Consider the following 21713-nt stretch of genomic DNA (forward strand, 5'->3'; position numbering starts at 1 on the left):
TATATATTGATTTTATTAGCCTTAAAGGTTGTTAGTTCTTTGTATAATATTTTAGTTTAATTTTATTTTACTTTTTGTTTTTTACCTTTTCTGTTTTTTTTTGTGGCATATTTTAATTGCAAAAAGTTATCTTGGAAATATTATATATTAATTAATTCTATATGTTATTATGACGTCCATAACAAGATAATTATTTTGCCAACGATCAAAGAGCATAAAAGTGCAATTAAAATTTATTGACATTCAGTAACAATCCAATTATATTTTGATATATTTTTTTATAAATTGTTTCAGTTTATAATGAAAAGGGCAAATGACAATGTTGAGTTTAGGCTATACATTTAATTTTGACTAAATTTATTGTATTCTAGTTATTCTAGTTTGTATAGCGTGTTTTGGTACGAACAGATTTCGGGATTTTTTTTTAGAATATTATTCCGTATTTAGTTATATGTTTCTCCATTAGTAACGATAATATCTTCAAAATCAGATTACATAAATCCGACAATAAACATTTGCATTATCTTTTAGTTTGTCACACTTACATTGAAAACGACAAATATAATTTACTGTTTGCACATCTGTTTAGCGTTATCGGTCACGAAGAGCGAATTATTGTGTTCGCGCGTCGCACTAACTTCATCAAGCAGAAAATCGAACAACAGTCAAAATTCCATATGTCGCCTCGACTATTGCGACAAGTAGAGTGAAAGCATGGAAAGTAAAAGTGAGGAGGCTGAACGGATAAATCTTACAGGAAGCGGGGTGGGAGGAAAAGAAATCCGAATTGTCAACAGGGAGAAAAGAAGCGAGCCCGTGTTAAGTGTGGTAGACATATTGCTATCAATTTTTGTGGTGACGCCTCTTGTTGTTGCCAGCTGGAGAGGATTATGGGGGCTTATGGATTTTTACGGATTTTATTTCCCACCGTTTTCGATTTTCGTTGTCGGTAAGTTAATACATGTCCAACGAACAGTTAAAGAAGCGTTTTATAAACACAGATATTTCGTGTTAATTTGATACTCCAATTTTTTACTTAATAGCGTAGATAACACAGTGCCTTCCATAAAATAAGAATTAATTGTTTTGGTTTGGTTTGGTTGTTTAATTAATTGTTAAATAAATTAGGTTTGGTTAACTCCGCCATTCGCAACTGGAAGCTCATGTCACACACGCTTCCAGATTATTAGTTATACTGGGGTCTGAACTGTATTAGTAGTAAAACATTTCTAATTACGATGTGTTTGTTCATAACATAGTTCTTCGTTTCTATAAAGCATTGCAGCAAGTCCATGTGTCATTTTTAATAAAGGATAAACGAGTTTAATAAAATTCCAATTTTCCGATAATTTTTTTTTAAATTTAGATCAATAATTTGTTACTATTGTTTTTTGATATTTTTGGTATCAAGGGCAAAACATAATTCTTGCGAGTACTTTAATCTATGGCAAGTTATTTTAAACAAACTGAACATGTTAGTTTTCATAATACTCTTCTTCTTCCAACTGCTTCATTCCAAAATTAAAACCTAGTTAAAAACATAATTTCTTGATAATATGGCATCAGAAAAGATCCAGTAGATCTCAAAATTTTTGCAAAAAATCATGTTTTTTGGAAATGTTCAAAGTAAAACTCCCTTATTTTGGACTTGAAAAACGATAAAGAGAAAATATGTTTCTTTTATCGACATCTACGACCCCTTAAAATACTTGCACTTATTTCTGGGACACCCTGTATAATATATATGTGGTTGCAAATTGAAAAATCCACATGTATTTTACAAACCAAAACATTATTTAACCCATCTTTAGAATTTTACTTTAATGTAATTTTATTTAATACGCCATATAGAATTACACTTTTACGATGATTATAATGCCAATTTGAAGTATAAATCTTGGCTCAATAACCTGGAATTCTTCAACTGCTAAACAAATATAAACAGAATTTTTAACATAAAATAATTATCTTTAATAATATAGTACGGTGTTTGTTTTAGCAAAATTTTATTATTATTTATTTAGTAATATAAGATTTAAAATAATATCCATATATTAGTAGCTCGTTTATTGTATTATTATCTTTATTTTGTTTTATATAATGTTACCTATATAATTTAAACGTAAATTAAACACGTTTCTTGATATAACAATAAGAAAAAACAATTATTAAAGTTAATATTTATGTATTTTTTACAATAGATATTTAGGATTTATTTTTCTTTTGAAATTCTACAGTAGTCTTTTTTCTATTTTGTGGTGTATGGAACCACGTGATAGATTCTAATTTTACTGGGGCTGAGTTAAACACAGTGCAATACTAGATTTGTTTATTTCAACGCTCAGAGAAAAAATGGGAATAAATTTACAATGTCGTACGATCAGTACTCTGCCTTCTCATACACGTACCGGAAACGGATAATATGCTATATCTTACATATGGTAAAGGCGGAATATTTTTAAATATTATTTTTATAACAATACTACAATACCCTCCCCTTAATTTTTTTTACTACAAAAAAATATATCTATTCTTTTTTACACAATTGGTATTTAAACTTAATCAATAATTGTTTAAACTTAGTATTGTTTGAATCAAGTATTATACAATTAATAACTTTAAACATAATCCCCCTAAAAATAACTCCTTTAGCATTCAAAAAATTAATTAAAAAATTTAAAATTTCCTAAATGATCTAACTATTCCTACTCAGATCCAAATCTAATAAAAGGTTTTATAATCCTTCTTGGTCTTTTATTTTCTCCAAGAACAATTTCATTTTTCTTTAAATTATTATTACTGTCATTATTAATTTATGAACACTCTGGTTGTTCTTCATTTAACTTATTTTCTAATTCTAGCCTATTACTATTAACACTATTATCTATATTGTTATCTAATCTTATATAAACTCTTAATAATGCTTTAGTCTTGAACTCGGAAAATACTAATTTAGTATTATGCAAGTTCCTCTTAAATTATAGGGTTACTCCACATTGAATAACTGGGGTGGGTCCTGCGACTTTAATGTCTAATGAAATTTAAGAACGAGGTAATCTACTCTTTTACCTACTGACAATATATTAGTTTTTAAAGAGAGCATAGATACAAATATATTAAGTAAAAGGGTTTAAAAGGGTTAAAAAGCTCAAAGCAATAAAATAAAAAAAGTAAGCCAAATAGAGAAGTAAATTTTAATGTAAATGAAACTGTGTTAGTCAAGAATTATAAATATGTCGACAATCAAACTTTTAATAAAGGAGTTGGTAAATTTGGTGAAAATACCAGAATTTGAAAAACTTTGGAAGAGACACACTAATCAATTAAAAAAATATACTTTACATTTTAATGAATCTAAAATTCCAACTCATCTCAATGGAATGTTTGTACCAATCAGGCTAATTTAGGAATTAGTCCAAAATTTAATGTACAAAGTGTAAATATAGATAATGGTGTTAATAATAATAGGCTAGAATTAGAAAATCTTCCTTCCTGCATGATATAAACATAAGCTTATGATATATTTTAAGTATATGGATATATTTTTGTCTCAATACGAAACTGTTCTAAACTTTTCATTGACTAAAATATTCTCGCATGCTCAGATATTAAACTTCATGGAAAAGTTCACGGAAATCTTAAAATACCATCGAATGTTAGAACGCCGTTAAACTCGTTCTGGAACTTACTATACTGTTAAATTACCCCTGATTAACGATACTTTTGTAAAATTGTCGGAAAATAAAACTAAAACGAACTACCACAATTTCCTTGTCGGCAATAAAAATCGAGTTTCAAGCGTTAACCTAATTACTAATCGAGCAACTGAAAGTTTATTTGCTAATTTTTCTAAATAATTTGAAATGCTTTACACTACGAATGCATTTGAGCTGTAAAAAAGTTTGTAAATAAGTATTAAAGTGTCCTTTATGCTGTTAAGGATAATCTGGATGAGGCCTAATTTATTTACGTGGATTCTAAATCGCAGTCCTTGGCTATATCTTTGCCAATGACCTACCGACTAAGCGAATATCTACATATATCGACTTTTACTAACGATATACAGGGTGTACCATGCTTAGCGTGCATTAGAAGTTTCTGGAAAACTACAATATCTAGATCGGCGACTGGATTGGTTCACAACAAGATTTGTCGATTAAAAATATTTTCAATATGGCGGAGCTTCCGGAAATAGCGGAAGTTGACAGCAATTTTCTTATTTAAAATAGCAAAAAGTTTTTCTGTAAAATTTTATGAATTTTGGTATCAAACACTCTATATATACCAAACCAAACCTATCATAAACCTTTTTTGAAAAAAAATATCTAAAACTTTTGGAAGAATAAAACTGCCTGTCAAAAAAATTTGTATAGTCTAAACGTCAAATTTAGTTATTACCCCAGCCACTGTGAAATAAAGAGAAGACATGTGGCTATCTATTTCAAAAATAAAATTGTTCGAATGTCATATAACATTGGTCGTAGCTGTTATGGAATTGAACGATTAACAAATTATCCATTATTATCTATGACTAACAGACGACAATTTCATTTAATGACATTCATTTATCGAATTTTAACTACAGAGCAGCCTCCCTATTTGTTCGGATTGTTTCACTACGTTGACCATGATCATTCGACTAGGCAAGTGCATTATTTTAAAATTCCTCAAAACCGAACAGCTAACTTCCAAAAATCTTTCAGTTTCATAGCGCCACATTTGTGGAATAATATTTCTAATAACTTTAGATTTCAATCCTTTACAGATTATAAAAACAAAAAAAAATTAATTTACTAAATTCGTAAAAAATATAATTTCTTCGACTGATTTGTGAGGTTCTTGTTCTTCTGATATGCCCGTCATTGGTTGCTGTTCGGGTTTTTACACTGTTTCGTTATGCTTCTCTCCGCTCATCCCTGATAAAATTATATTTTCACTTTTTTTTATCTAATTTTAGTTTTTTTAATTTTGTTTATTTTTTTAATTTAATTTATTTCTATTTTGTTTTTGGGGTCGCACCACTCTGGCACTTTGTGTCATTGTATCGGTTTTTTAATCGCGGTGCGATCCCTTTAGACACACATTTATTAATAATAATATTATTCTGGAAAACTTAATGGGGTCTAATAAAGAAATTTGAATATGAATTTGAAATTATCATAAATATTTTTTTCAAATGGCAACTTACTTGTCTTTTTTCACTAATGAAAGGGTTTTTCAATTCGTTATTTTTTATTATACATTATACCCAAAAAAAATTATTTTTAAGTTATTTAAGATTTAGTTTTTTAAAGCGAATAGTTTTCTTGACCTTTTTCTCGACACATTAAATGCCAAGCGATATAAAACAATATATCTGGCCATGTCATATTTGGAGACTTTGTTAAAAATTGGTACGATTGGATAGTTATTCTTTTGTTACTAATTTATTATCCCTGATTAAGAACACTTCAGTTGAACAACAAAACGGTGATTTAAACCGCTTTCTTGTCGAAAATGAAAAGGCGCATCTAAATCGTTAACTTAATCAAGTACTTATCGAACAGACTGTAAACTTAGTTTGCGAAATGCATTTAATAATTAGAAAAGTTTTTAATTGAACTGGGAATTGACTCGGGACAAGAAAAAATCTGACGGCTCTCGAATCGCTCCATCTTTTTTAACAGACTCGTAGTGCACTTTATTAACAAGCTTTTATTCCATCAAAAGAGTTTTTTTTATTAATAAAAATCGTAAAAATTCAGAAAGTCTTATAGTTAACATAAATTAACTTCTTAATTCAAATAATGTTAATACTTTTTTTACTGAAAATAATTTATATAGTTCATATGAAATAAACTTTTAATCACGTGATTAAACTTGACCGGCACAGCGTTGCCCACCTTTACATATTTTCTTTTAATCAAAATATTTTAGAAAACAAAAACAAATTAATATAAATGTATAAAGAGTTATTTATAAAAACAGAGAACGAAGCGACAACATAAGACAAACATGCAAGGTGGATAGCATTAATGAATGGGTACTGAACAGAAGACGCGAATGGGATGAACATATAAGCCGAATGGACGAGGGAAGAATGGTAAGGTCAGACTCGAGACAAATCACCACTGGGAAGAAGAAATGCGGGAAGGCCAAGAAAATGATGGTGTTATAACCTTACAATCGATTGAAATTTTAGGCATGATGTGAAGAATGAACAGGCAATCTGCCTAATATAGAGTAAGAAGGAGAAGAAGAAGAAACAGATACATCAACAAAACTAACCTACTTAACAGAATTTACGAGACATAAAAGGCCATTACTACCGCTTTCCCGTTCAAAATATTCTAATAAAGTTGCGATGAGTTCTTTTACGACTATTAAGCTCTAAATTAGGATCGATTGACGTATTCAATTGTTCTCGGTCACTTCCTGTTTCACCACAAATGACTACAACTTTTGCTTTTTAAACGGCACATTCGGTATATTTTTACTTTATTTGATAGAAAATGACACTCTGAATAGAATTATATGTCATTCTCATATGTCAACTTTTGACATTTTCGCTGAAAAAAAAATAAAATTTTAAATTTAAATCTAGAGTCCCATGGCTGTATTGAAAACACTGATCAAGGATCCTTGGAAAAAAAAATTTGATCATCTAATATTTTTCGTGTCTTGTCCTGGCAGGTTCAAAGATCCTCAAATTGTATTTTTAATCATATCTCAATTTTTTCGAATGGAACAAAGGTGGCTTATTAGCATATTTGGAAAAAGCATTTTTTAACGAATAATTTGATACCGCACATTTGGTATTTCGAGTCAAATTATCGTTATAAACCGCATGTTACAATTTCAAATTAACCATATGCAAAACTCAAAAGTTGACATATGATATGTCATTCTATTCATAGTATTATTTTCAATCAAAAATAGTAAAAATATACCAAAGATGCCGTTTGAAAATCAAAAGTTGTAGTAATTTTCGGTGAAGCAGGAAGTGACCCAAAACAATTAAATATATTAGTTCAATCTTTTACACTTTGCACCAAAGGAGGTTTTAAAAAGAACAATGTTCGACTGCAAAGTCTGCTAGTAAAATTGTCTAGGCTTAAAGTATGACAACTTGCAATACAAAACTAAAGTGTCAAGTCGAATGACAATGTTATGAAAAAAATAAATAAATGTGGCAACTTGCAATTTTTTCTAGCAGAGCAACAACCTGAATCCCCAGCGGGAAATTTAAATTACAGTTAGGTAGCCCGGCGCCGAATATGTCCATGGGTGGCAACAATGAATTTAAAAATCGCATCTTCGATTATGTAACCAAAACTTTAATTGGTATTGAATATAGATAATTCTCTATGTCCTATAACCATAAAAGTGGGCTTACATGACTCAAGTCAATTGATCAAGTCACAGGAATTCAATTGACTTGAAAGTATATTCCGAGTTTACCCGTTTCATATCAAAAAGTTTCTGCTAGTCGATTCAAACTGTCAAAATTTTGGCTACAAAACTAAGTTGGCGTAAAAAAGTAGACGTAAAAGAAGAATATGGATCTGAAAATGGATTAGCTACAGATATAATTATGGTGTATCTAATCACGTAATACCTAAGCTATTGTTAGAAGATCCTAAAAATTACAAAAAAAATAAAAGTAGATCCAAACCAATTTAATTTAAATTACTTTTTGTTGGGAATCTGACACTGAATTTAGAATGATACATAAATAATACTCGGTTTAACTAATATGTTTTGGATTGGATGTGTTCCATATCCACTCTTATTTTGTTTCTTCGTTGAATAATGTAACAACACTGTCATATTTTTTGTATTCCAGGAATTACTATTCATGTAATCTTAGCTTTATGTCAGGACACCCTCCATGATGCTATCATTGAATCCGAAAAACATTGGACTTTGAAACTAGTATCACATTTCTTAAGAAGATTCTACACCTACATATTTCTAATTATAACTATATTCCATTGGAGAGGTATACTTATTATATACGTATATATTTAGTTCAGGATATATTTCTTGTTCTAATAATCAATTCTATTACAGTCATCGGCACGAAAAACGGGCACCTTAATATTTTGATGTACTTTAAAGTTTTATATACCGGGTGCCTCTTAAAAGTGGCTCACCCCTATAACTTTTTATTCTTTCATATAAAAAAACAGATTTGGTATGTTAGTATATGACATAAATTATGATCGATTGACGTACTCAATTGTTTTCGATTACTACCTGTTTCACCGTTTAACGTTGCCTAACCTAAGCTAACCTAACCAGATTTTGACTCCAAATACCAAGTGCGTGGTATCAAATTATTCGTAAAAAAATGTATTTTCCAAAAATGAGCTGCCCTCGTTTCACTTGTAAAAATTGAGATATGATTAAAAATAAGATTTAGGCATCTTATTATTATTTAACCGGTCAGGAGAAGACACGAAAAACATTAGACGATAAAATCTATTTTTCCAACGCTCCTTTTTCGTTTCCAAAAATCTCGTTTTTTTGCCTGAGAAGTAAATAAGTCATATGGGTGAGCCACTTTTGAGACGCACCCGGTATTATGTTTTAGAGGACCGATTTTTATGATATTTTAAGCAGTTTGTAGCAAAATTATTTGACTTTTTAATCTCTTTCTATATAAAAAATGAAATTTCCCATCTGTCAATTATACGAGAGAATAGAAAATGTTGTTTTTTAGCTCTGTGGAATATGTAAAAAAAAAGCAAGCAATTATAAATTTATCATCTAGGTGCACCTTTTTTGTCGATAGTTTATTTTTTGGTTCATCTCAACAGCTTTATTTGTTTTGGAGAAATTTCTCTAATCTAAAGAAGACACCAACATTTTTGGTAATTTTGACATTAAGCATCTGTTGACTAGGACCAACAGCAAAGGCATAATTTTAATGTAAAAATTACGAAAAAATGCTAGTATCTTTTTCAAAAGCGAATATTGCCAACAAAAATAAAGCTATTGAGATGAACTAAAAAACAAATTAGTGAGAAAGGATGTATCTAGATGATACACTATTTTAAAATTCCCTGCTGTCTTAACATACTCCACAGGGTGTTTAAAACCTTCACCAAAATATCAATATTTTGTTTTCTCTGGTATAATTAAAAGATAGGAACTTTTATTTTCAATTAAGAAAGAGATACTAAAAAGTAAAGTAATTTAGCTACATATTACTATAAAACAAAATATATCAAATTTTAAAATACATCAAAATTTTAATTTTATTTTATTTCTACTACACTCACAGGCACGAAAAACGGGCATTTAGTACCTCTGAGTGTAGTAGAAATAAAGTTGTTAATATCGTAATATAAGAATGTTTAACAAAACATTTAATTAAAACAAAAAATTAAATAGAATGTGATAATTTAATTAACTGACATAGCGGATACATATTTACTGTATCAATTTTTAAAAAACGCCACACGTAGCGTTAAATTTAAATAACATTGTAACACTAAATAATTAATGGTTAGGTTCAATATTCAATTTTAAATCAATAATAATAATTTCACTATCAATTTTTTTTTCTTTTTTAGGGGGTTGGATGATTTTGGATTATTATACAAATGTACAGTATACTGATGATGGAGTAACAAAAAAGGAAAATTCCCAATGGATTTTATTGATTTGTACTGGATGTTTTATAACGCTGGCTTGCATGAAAGGATTGAGAAATGCCACAGCACCACCTTACGGCATCTGTTTGGATAAAGGGAATTTTGTGTTCAAATTTCCCACAATGTTCAAATTTAATGTAAAATTATTTTTTTTAGTCTTACCACATAGTGTCAAAATTAGAACATCTAAGAAGCCACTCAAAGTACCAATAAATTAAACAAAAGTTATTTAATTTAATTAAACATAAAAATTTCAGAAAAAGATAAGTTCTGCATTTTAGTTAAAAATACGGATTGAATTTTAATCTGATTAAGCAAATAAACCCCAATTATATAGTGTCGAAAATATTCTAGTATAAGTGCTAATAATACAAATAAAAGTTGATTGTTCTATGCTAGGAAATGTACAGAGTGACCTAACTAAGAATGGACGCCGGCTTTATTTCAGATTTTTTTATGCAAACGCGCAATATCTGCTATGATATCAAACAACACCCTCTAGTTACCACTGCAATATTATATATATATATATAGACAAAATACATACTGCAGATTATTGGGGAAGAAAAGCTATTTGAAAAAATCCCCAGTTGGTTTAATTCCATTAACCCACACTATATTTATATTTATTTTAATAAAAGATTTTATTTTAATAAATAAATATTTTAATCCAGAAAAATTACAAATTTTCTATTGATTATAACAGTAATATTTAAAATTCCTCTTCACCTATATATTTTCGAGAATTTTAGAAAAAGAACTTGAGAATAATTTCCAGCGATTTCTCTTGGCTGACTAACTTATTAGAATTTTTTCCTCAAAATTATACGAAAAGTAGTTTTTGAGATACCAGCCGTGGTTCATTTTTAGTTGACCACGCCGTATATTAATTTTTTATAAAATTTTAAGTTCCATTTTTTTTCAATACAAGAGTTACGTTAGATAGTTTAAAATGAAGCTAATCAATCACATACCTTGTAAGCTTTCTACTCTAAAGGCTCCCACAGTCGCTCAGTTTTTTTATACAGACCGCTTGGGCAAATATCATTGACGTAGGCATATCAGCACGTGTGTGGCACTTCCAACAGACTGTTGGCTAGACCTAGGCAAAATCAGCTAAACTGCGAAGCCTGTGAGCTCGTTCAGTCCAGTCTACTATTAACTTGAAACAAAATGTCGAATTAAATAAACAGTTTTTATGTTAATTCATAGAATTATATCAAAGGTTATTATGTTTATGGAAAATAAAAGTATGGTGACAGCAATAAAAAATAATTTCTGCTGGTTTGTGCATACTCATTGGACAAAGCAGCATAATACAAGACGGAATTGTATCTCGGGAAGATCTTTTCCTTGTAGAAAAATTTTTCTAAAATTATTAGAGAGCGAACCACTCACAAAACTGTGCTATAAGAATTCGTGTGTACGTAACAGTCAATAATACAAGTTAAATTGCGCAAACTAGCCTGCACAGTCAACCTGCACTAAAGAATTGAGTTTCTGATCATTACAAACAGAATTAAGAGATTCATATAATAAACAAACTGGCTAAATTACCACTGGCCGGTATAAGAAATTGACGAAAGAAATACCGTTGTTTACCTATCATGAATACCGCCGACGAGGTAAATTTTTCAAGTAAGATGGTTGTTGCTAAATATTTAAAAAATACCGCCGCGGCCGTTAGAGGATATATTTTTTTAAAAACATTAATACCGCCCTTATTTTTTCAAATTTTATTTATTATTGTTTTTCCCATTGTAGATTCCTCGATTCTGTCTCTCTGCTCGTTTCCTCAGTCATGAGGGTCGTGACCTCTTTGGAATGCCTCTATTCCCCTTTCTATTGTCTTCTTCCACATTTCTCGATCTTCAGCCTGGTGAAACGATACGTGAAGCGGTCGGTCTGTGATTTGTTTGATTTGATCAGACCATCCCATAGGCGATCGACCTCAACTTCTCTTTCCCTGTGTTTCTCCCATCACTATAAGCCTGTCTATGTTGTCATTTCGTCTTCCAGCCACGTGTCCAAAATACTGCAACACCCTCTTAATGCATAATGATGATGTCTGGTAGTTACACTTAACTATTCCAATATCGACTGATTAGTTCTCCTCAAGGTCCATGGAATTCTAAGCAATCTCCTGTAGCAGCGCGTTTGAAATCTCCAGTAGCACCGCGAATCAATATATTTGCGTTCTTTAACTCTGTGTCCCCGATTTTGAGCTATATGAGAAAATTGGAAAGACCAACGTTCGGATCAGATTCATTTTAGTGTTTTTGGCTATGTATGAGCTTTCCATTTTTTTTTGGTGATGTATGGCTATGAGCAATGTTGGTAAGCTACAGTGCTCTTGCATTGTAGGTTCCTCGATTAGGTACTAAAAAAAACCGCCTATTAGGGGGTATATTTTCTTAAAAATATTAATACCGCACTTATTTTATAAAATTTTATTTGTTATTGTTTCTCCCATTATAGGTTCCTCGAGTAGGTACTGTTAAAATAAGACTTCCATTTTATTGCATACAAAAATAAAGATTTTTGACATCTTAGATGCAAAATAAGAACGCAACAAACACTAAACTTTTTTAAAACACAATAGAAATACAAAAATAAATGTTATGTTATCAATTCGAAATGAGTTTGTCAGAATGGGGGGCTTCAAAACAGTAATGATTTGGTGGTCAGTGGATCTTATGTTACGTTATTGCCTAGCTACAACACAAGCAATCAAAACACGCTTTATTGCTTTGGTTTCACTCTTTTGTTGTTTTTTTTTGTTCTGGGTATGGTATTTGATGTTTAAATTATATTATGTCGTTTTTGGACGGCCATTTATTTACCAAGTTTTGTTCATACCGCAGTCACCGACAAACTAATTCAATTTTCCACTGGTATTTACAGATATAGAAATATCATACCTCCGGATGACGGTATTTTTTTGTATACACTAGCAATACCGTCAACGCCGACGGTTATTTAGCCAGTGTGTAAATTTGTCAAATAGTCAATTTGCTAGATCAGATCAAAGAATTATCCAGATTTCCTAGACTAATTTTTATTTACCTCCACTTTCCTTGATTTATTTGCTTCTGTTGATTGAAATAAATATGATAATATACAAGGTGTCAAGAAAATAGGGTATCTAACTTCGGTAGGTGATTCAACAGATAAAAATAAAACAAAAAGTTAAAATGGTTCCCGAAGAAATTACTGTACTCGAAAGCTTAAATAAAAAATATATATATTTTTTATTTTTAAGATCATTGGTAAACCGTATTTACTGAAATTTGGTACTCTTACACATATTTTAATGCCAAAGCATTAAGGTAGAGAGTACTACTGATGGTACTTATTTTATCCTTACAGATACAGTAATTTCAACAAATGATATAAAAAGCTAGAACTTTTTTACGTACAACAGGTGTACGCCCTTTAGTTCGTAAAAATGAACGGTTATCGAGATATTTGCGTTTAAAGATTACGATGCATCGATTTCAGCATAAATGAAATGATAAAATGTTGGGAAATTTTAAATAAATTATTAATCTCCTGATTTCCCTAATGCTAAAATCGATGCATCGGAACATTTAAAAGCAAAAATCTTGAAAAACCGTTCACCTTTTCGAACAAAAAGAAGATCATTTTTTTTCATAAAAAGATCCTAGTTTTAATTTTAGTTTATTGAAATCCATACTAATATATAAAATCCTTAAGTGACTGACATACTGATTAATCACGATCCTGCTCAAACCACTCAACGTAAGAAGCTCAATTTTGGCATACAGGTTGATTCTAAGGTGTAGAGATTCGATAAGAAGGGATTTTTCGAAATTCCAGTTCCAAGAGGGTGAAACCACCCCTCAAATATTACAATATTTTTTATTTAAAAAACGGTCAAGTTGCTGAAAAAACGCTTAAACACGTACATTTTATTTTGTTTTTTTACATATTTTAAGATTTTTTAAAAATGTATACAGGGTGTTTCGAAAAATCTGGTCATTGATTAATCACGATCCGGCTTAAAGCGCTTGACGTAAAAAGCTGATTTTTGGAAAACAGATTGACTTTAGGGTGTAGAGATTCGATAAGAAGGGATTTTTCGAAACTCGAATTTTAAGGGGGGGTGAAACTATCCCTCAAATATTACAATATTTTTTATTTAAAAACCGTTGAGTTTTTCGGAAAAACTCTTAATCACGTATATTTTATTTTGTTGTTTTACATATTTTAAGATTTTTTATAAATTTATACAGGGTATTTCATAAAATATGACCATTGAGTAATCACGATTCTGCTTAAACTGCTTGACGTTTAAAGCTGATTTTTGGCAAACGGATTGACTGTGGGGTGAAGTTGGGTAATTTCTTAACCACGATTCTGCTTAAACTGTTTGACGTAAATAGCTTATTTTTGGCAAACGGATTTTTCGAAAGTCAAATTCGAACGAGATGAAACTACCCCTCAAATATTACCAAGTTATATAATAATATCGCCATATTGTTCTTTCTCATGCTGACATAAATGTGAGAAAATTTTATACAGTATTTATGTTAATGGAAATTCTTGCTTTGCTTTATCATCACCATTACAAATGATTAATTCGACGCGAACGAAGTCGCTGGTACACGCTAGTTACTGTATAAAAATAATTTAGTAGTACTCTCTAGCCTAATGGAAAAATAATAGTTATTTTTTATACGATTTAAGACGATAAAATGGTATTTCATCGTCGACCGAAAAGATTAATTTAATTAATAATAAATTTTGAATTAATTTCGTGAGACGATAATGCAATTTTATCGTCGTGTATAAAACAACATTTTTTCCATAGCGAGTTACGTTTTAAAAAATATTCAGAAATTATTATTTCAAGGACTTTATTACGAGTAGAAAAAATATTGTGCTGGGTTGGCGTTGGTTTCTATGTAAATTGACAAATAAATAAAACTGTCTCTTTAGTTGTCAGTTTTGAGTCAATATTTTTTAATTCTCTTTCGTATTGATTGCTGATTGAATTGGAGCCAGAAATGGCTCAAAACGAAATAAGTAAATTACCAACAGATATTCAGGATGAGGCGACAAACGCTATACCGAAACTACATTTAAATCCCGAATAACTTATGAAAAGGAATACAAAAATGTTCAAAAATGGAAGCAATTAAAAAACGTGGGAGAAGAAATAAAGTTTTTAACTTATCCTCGCTGTTAAAATATCATTTAATCTACCCTTGCGGTTAAGGTACTATTTTATCTACTATTTTTGATAGATATAAGGCAATTTTAACAGTATTGCTATGGAAAAAAATAAAAATTATTTAACCTTTCGGAGGCTGCAACTTCTTCGGGAAGCATTTTAGGGCATATGTTCATAGAAACTTTTTGTTTTATTTTTATCTGCAGAATCACCCGCCGAAGTCAGATACACTATTTTTTTGAAACCCTGTATAAACAAATAGAAATTAATTTACAGGCTCAAACAAATACGATGCTTTACCTTCTAGACTGCTTGTTTTCCGTGGCTGTAGTAGGTAACCTAGTCATTTTTTTCTGGAGGGGATTGTGGGTAGTAACTGACATAATTATATTACCAGACAATTTTATTCAGTCATCATGGGCAAGCTTGGTATATCCAAACAAATTCAAATTATCATAAACAATTTTCTAAGTTTTAAAAATTTTAGGTATTGGGACTTCTACTAGTTGGTTTGGTCTATAGGCTACAAGCTTGCATGAAAAAGCTGTGCACATCGTTAAAAGGCTTCGCCAAGCTTTTTATAGCTGATTTTTATATTTTACTTTCAATTGTTAGCACACTTCTGTTTTGGAGAGGAGTATGGAACTTGTTAATAATATATTTTTTGCCAGGTAAAATTATTGTTATTTTATAAATTAATAGTTATTTTTTATAAAAGACCATTTTATCGTTGACCGAAAAGATTAATTTCGGGAAACGATAATGCAAGTTTATCGTAGCATATAAAACAATATTTTTTTTCCATAGCGAGTTACGTTTTAAAAAATATTCATGAATTATTATTTCAAGAAATTTATTACAAGTAGAAAAAATATTGTGCTGGATTGGCGTTGGTTTCTACGTAATTTGACAAATAAATAAAGCTGTCTCTTTAGTTGTCAGTTTTGAGTCAATATTTTTTAATTCTCTTTCGTGTCGATTGCTGATTGAATTGGTGCCAGAAATGGCTCAAAACAAAATAAGTAAATTACCAACAGATTTTCAGGCTGAGGCGACAAACGCCATATCCAAACTACTTCCATTTAAATCCCGAATAACTTATGAAAAGGAATACAAAAATTTTCAAAATTAAGGAAGCATTGCGGTTGAAGTACTATTTTATCTACTATTTTTGATAGATATAAGGCAATTTTAACAATTGCTATGGAAAAAAGTATTATAATGTACTTGTGAACTTAATACTAATTATTATCATTTATATTGGTGTCAAGCGTTTCAGCGTGATCAAATATGATCAAAAGCTTTTTTCATGTTATTTTCTAACTTAATATTAAAAAAAATATAAAGTCAATAACACTGACCTAGTTTTGCTGAGCAATGAATCAACAACATAGTGGATAAATTGAAACATTTAAAGTATCGCCGGTAGGTAATAATTCAGGCGTTATAATTTAATTGTTTATACTCTGTTTATGAACATTTGCTAACAGTTTTATAGGCTATATATATATACTATATAAACTTAAATCTTCTTAGAAACTCAGATAAAACTAAGTGTGTTTTAGTTCTACATGAATTTCTAAAACTGAAAACTTGTCAAATAAGTATTTTATGTACCTACAACTTCATCCAGAGCTAGTTAGCTGAACTGAAATTTTGAATAAGAAATTCCAATTAGATAAAAGCCAATATTAGAATAGATATAAATCTAAATAATTAAACTATTGTCTGTGTTTCTCCAAAAAAGTTTTCTAGGTATTTCGCCACTTGCAAATGCATTGCTTGAAAATCTATAAAATAAAGTAGTTATTTATTTAATCAAATATCTTTTCCATGATATTTTAAAGATCAATATTAACAAGTAATTAATAGCACTGATCTAGTTTTTATATGAGCATCTTTCTACAAGATGGTGAATAAATTGAAACCTTTGAATACATTCAGGCGTATCTATAATTTAATTAACACATGGTGCATTTTGTCTTAATCCTAAAATCCGGACACAATGTTGCCTTTTTTTAATGGTGTTTACAACAAATATCTATTTGATTTTGTAGATTTTCTTACAGCACATGTGGCGAAATACCCAGAACACTTTTTTGGAGAAATGAATCCGTCGTAAAGGTATTAGATATTATTTATTGCCTGTAACTGTGTCCTTGTCACTCTTTGCATATATCCATCATTAATTATTCCTGATAAGTTATACGACTATACCGGGTGTATCTCGAAAGTGGCTCACCCTTATAACTTTTTTATTTTTTTCAGATAAAAAAAACAAGATTTGGTATGTTAGTATATAAATTAGGATTGATTGACATATCCAATTGTTTTTGTTCAATTTCTGTTTTACAGGAAATAACTACAACTTTTGATTTTTAAATGGCACCCCAGTATATTTCTACTTTATTCGATAGTAAATGACACAGAATAGAATGACATATCATATGTCAACTTTAGACATTTTCGTATAAAACAAAAACGTATATTAAATTTCAGTCTAGAGTGCCATGGCTGTGTTAGAAATAATAATGTTTAATCAAGGAGCATTGGAAAAATAGTTTTGATTGTCTAATACTTTTGTTATCTTGTCCTGGCCGGTATAAAGATGCTCAAATCATATTTTTAATGACATCTCAATTTACTCAAATAGAATAAGGGTGGCTCATCAGCATGTTTGGAAAAAGCATTTTTTACGAATAAATTGGTACCACACATTTGGTATTTCGAGTCAAATTGTCGTTATGAACCGCATGTTACAATTTTAAATAAACCATGTGATATATCATTCTATTCAGAGTGCTATTTTTTATCGAATAAAGTAGAAAAATTTCGAGGATGCTATTTAAAAATCAAAATTTGTAGTACTCTCCGGTGAAATAGGAAGTGACCAAAATCAATTGAATGCGTCAATCAATTCTAATTTATATCATATACTAACATACCAAATCTCGTAATTTTATCTAAAAAAAAAACATAAAAAAATTGGCGCCGTGAGGCACGTATAGTCGCCCATACTAAAATAAGTTAATAAAACGTTGGTAGGCAGTTCTTTTAGTTTCAAAGTAAAGGAATTTTTTCAATTTTGGTTCAGGGTTATTCCCCCTATCCGCCACCTGGGGTCGCGTCCGATGGGAGTTTGGAGTTCTCCACACGGATTTTCTCAAAACGTACTACGGAAACACGGAATATCTCAAAAACTGCGACTTTGATTTCGATATTACAAATTTTGTTGCAAATATTATTCCTAATCTTAAATTGAAAACCGTGTTTCGCTAGCTACTGTCATTTTGGAGTTACGATTTTTTAAAATTTTTAACCCCCTCCCATACCCCCTTACCAATCCCCCACACCCCTCAAAAACTAATGGCCAGATTCTCGGGTGCCACAGTATTTTTGTGCCAAATTTGGTTAAAATCGGTTTAGCGGTTTTTGAGTTATCGTGTTACAGACGAACAGACTTAGAAGGGCTCCTTATAAATTTTGATAAAAAAGAACGCATATTAAGGTACCCAACATTGGATAATATACATTTTATATTAGTCGTAAGAAGTTCTACATATTTTTTTAAAGTTAAAAAGCAATATTATGTACCTTAGTATGAGGTTATCATATTGCTTCATCTTTGTTTCTTTGTTCCTGGATTACAGTACTTTAAAAACGACCAACTATGTTTCTGGTATTTAATAAATAATTAAACGGCTCTCAAAATAACGATTCTCTATGGATTAAAAGTTACTTCGCAATTTTCATTAAATATCTACTCTTGTTAAGAACGCCGGGATAAAAGTAAGCCGTAATTATCTAAGTTTGTGTAGAATACTACAATTATTGAATTTAAAAAAAAATGACGTTAAAAATTAAAAAAAAACACGAAAATTCACATAATGGCGTAAAATTCCTCGATCGATAATTTGTTTTAGACTCAGTATTGCCAACCATTTCAATCATTGTTGATTTCTTTGTATATAAGGTAAATTAATCCTAAGAATCATTTTTGCTATATGATTTTCTCGTTTAATATGCATAATATCCATAAAATATATCTTGACTTCATACATAGATCGTGGAAAGTTTCCCCGCGCTAAAATAAAGTCGAATAAATTCTACTATTAGAATGTTACCTGCTAAAATACTGTTCTGCATTTTGCGGAACTAGCGGTGTAATGGCGGTCTCGGAAGCGGGAGATTACAATATTAAATATTAAAGTTTGCGGTTTGTCTTTTTGGCTTTCAAAGTTATTTTGATAAGTCTGCCATATATGAAACGCTAATTTTCAGCAGCATATTTCAACCTATCGCGTTCCAAATTTATTTTAGGATATGCCTTATAATGTGTAGGCAAGAAATAGAAATTAAATGTTTATATTTGTAACACAATTAATTGCTAGTAGTTTCATCATCTGTCTTACGTGAAATAAAACTTCTTTATGCGCGCTGGGAGTAAAAACTCAGAGTCTCTAACGAGACGAAAAGTGGTAACTATCTGTGCCATCTACTAACAGCATACGGCTTCCTATATACTTATTCCTTCAAGACGGACCAATCTGGTATACAGACAGGAGAGCTGGAGCTGGAGTATTTGGGGAAAGACCAAGGGTAAGTTTATCTTTTTCCTTGGGTACTCAACCGTATTTCAGGCAGAAATCATCGCCATTTTACATGTGCGAGGGAAAACAACAGAACAGCATATTCAAGTAAGCTTATCAAAATATACTCAGACAGTCAGGCGGCACTTGGAGAGCTTATGAGCTCAAAGGTATCGTCGAGACTAGTCTGGGAATGTCTAGGTGAACTGGGAGCTCTGGCACGAAGGTACAGAATTAAATTATTCTATGTACCGGGCCACAGAGAAAATCAAGGCAACAAAAAAGCCGATGAGCTAGCTAGGCAAGGATCATCGGCATCCCATCTTAGTCCAGAGTCAATAACTATAACTCTGAATTAGGAAAAAGCAGAATATACACTCGAGAAACAGACAGGGGCACAGGCACAGCAAGGCCTTTGTCCAAGGACCTAGCTCTAAAACCACAAAAGAACTGCTAAAGCTTAGCAGGAATAAAGTACATTACAACAGGCCTCAAGATTACAACAGGCCTCTTAGCACATGGCTGTTCAGTGTTACCTGAAGAAGCTCAACCTGTACCAAGAAGTGTTTGATGCAGACTGTGCGATAAAGATCCTGAAACAGCGGAGGACATAATATGCCACTGCGAGGTTCTGCAAAGCTATGCTAGAACCGGAGGAACTATGCAGAACAGCATATCAAATGTACATATATAGGAAGGGGACAAACACAATAGGCCTCACAGGTCGCAGTGTTCAGGTAGAGGACGTTGTTGACAGACAAGTGACGCAAGGTGTATTGGTGAGAAGTCTACGTGTTTATAAAAAATATTGGTATTTTAATACAAATTTTGTTAAAGTGAATCAAATTATTTATTAATTTTTAATGTGTTAATTTTTAACTTATTACTTTTTCATTTCAAACATTTCAAACAACACTTCAAATATGCGCACATATATATGTGAACACCCAATTGTTGCTGCTGGTAGCTCTTGTATTTCAAGATTTGCCAATATTATGTGGTCAATAACGACATTGCCAGAACAATGACTGACAAAAGTCAATAGCATGTTCCCATGTTTAACATTAGGATTTTTTGCCTTTAATTCATGGCAATTTTCGTCAATATCTTGGCTATGACGATATTATCTGATGAAATTGTGTACTTACGTTATTGGCCCCGTATTACCGTAAATGGCCTTCATACTTCCCCATTATCCGTAACATATGTAATATCCGTTGTGCGTTGTATATCGTAGTATAACCTAACTTATAAATCAAAATAAACTATCGAATTAAAATAATAGAAACATCTATCACAGTAAAGGATTTATCGTTTAACAGACTATACAGTCAATATTAAATAAGTACAAATATTTTTAGGGATTTGATATTTCGACCCTAGAAACACACCTGTGAGTTTTTTAGCGTTTTTTTGTTAATTTGGAATTTTTTGAAAAAAAAATTTGGATTTTTTTTTAATTTTTACTTAAAAAACATAATATCTTTACAGTATGTCGACATAGATAGTAGACTAAATTTACAAAAAGAAAACCAGATCCAATAGCTCTCAAAATTTAAGCGAAAAATCTGCGCTTATTTAAGACCCACCGAGTATAATATGACAAAAGAAGAATATTAATAGGTTTTATTTATATATAAGAAAATATTTATAATATTTATTTTTAGACAATCCATTGTGGAGTTGTATTTTGTCGCACTTTATTGGACTGACGTTCCTGTTAGTGTTGGGCTGTTCGAATTCAATGCTAGTTAGGGGAGTTTATAAAGATGGGAAGGAGCCAAATGGAGAATGTGTCGTATTTCCCTGTCATTATTTGAGGATATTATTTGAAGAAGAATATTCTTATAATGACAGCAGCAGTGAGAGTAGCGTTACGAAGTTGTATACCGAAGTTGAGACTGCATAAAATGATTGAACCCGTCTTGAAGTAAAGTATCAGATTGCTTTAAAACTGTAAAATAAGTTGTTGTAATACGGTGATAAATTTTGTATTAAAAATATATAATTATAGATACTCTCTTTCCTTTTTACTTTTCTAATTTTTCAACATTTTAAACTACACTCTTTCAAACATGTCCTTCAAATCCAGATGATGATGCCAGTATTACTCATCAAGCAATACTACTGTTATATTAAGCAATCAAGGCCGCGTAAACAAACGTAACATAAATACAATTTTATATACTAATTTATTATAATAAAATTAAATAATAAACATATTGTAATTATATTCCTGCAGATTGAGTGGAAAGTTTTGTTCTTAAATACCTACTCTACTTGTTA

The 21713-nt window shown here is 30.6% G+C and overlaps 1 protein-coding gene across 1 annotated transcript; it reads left to right on the forward strand.

The window, feature by feature from the left end:
* The first annotated feature begins 571 nt into the window (after positions 1-571).
* On the forward strand, positions 572-21447 carry LOC115890629. Its single transcript, XM_030910912.1, has 6 exons — positions 572-949; positions 7826-7981; positions 9561-9778; positions 15115-15267; positions 15326-15509; positions 21095-21447. Exons 1-6 carry the CDS (start codon positions 715-717, stop codon positions 21334-21336), a joined length of 1188 nt encoding a protein of 395 aa, XP_030766772.1. The 5' UTR covers positions 572-714; the 3' UTR covers positions 21337-21447.
* The last annotated feature ends 266 nt before the right edge of the window (positions 21448-21713 follow it).

The sequence above is a fragment of the Sitophilus oryzae genome, unplaced genomic scaffold (genome assembly GCF_002938485.1).
Source record: "Sitophilus oryzae breed Bouriz unplaced genomic scaffold, Soryzae_2.0 scaffold_906_pilon_pilon, whole genome shotgun sequence".
NCBI classification, from domain to species: Eukaryota; Metazoa; Arthropoda; class Insecta; order Coleoptera; family Curculionidae; genus Sitophilus; species Sitophilus oryzae.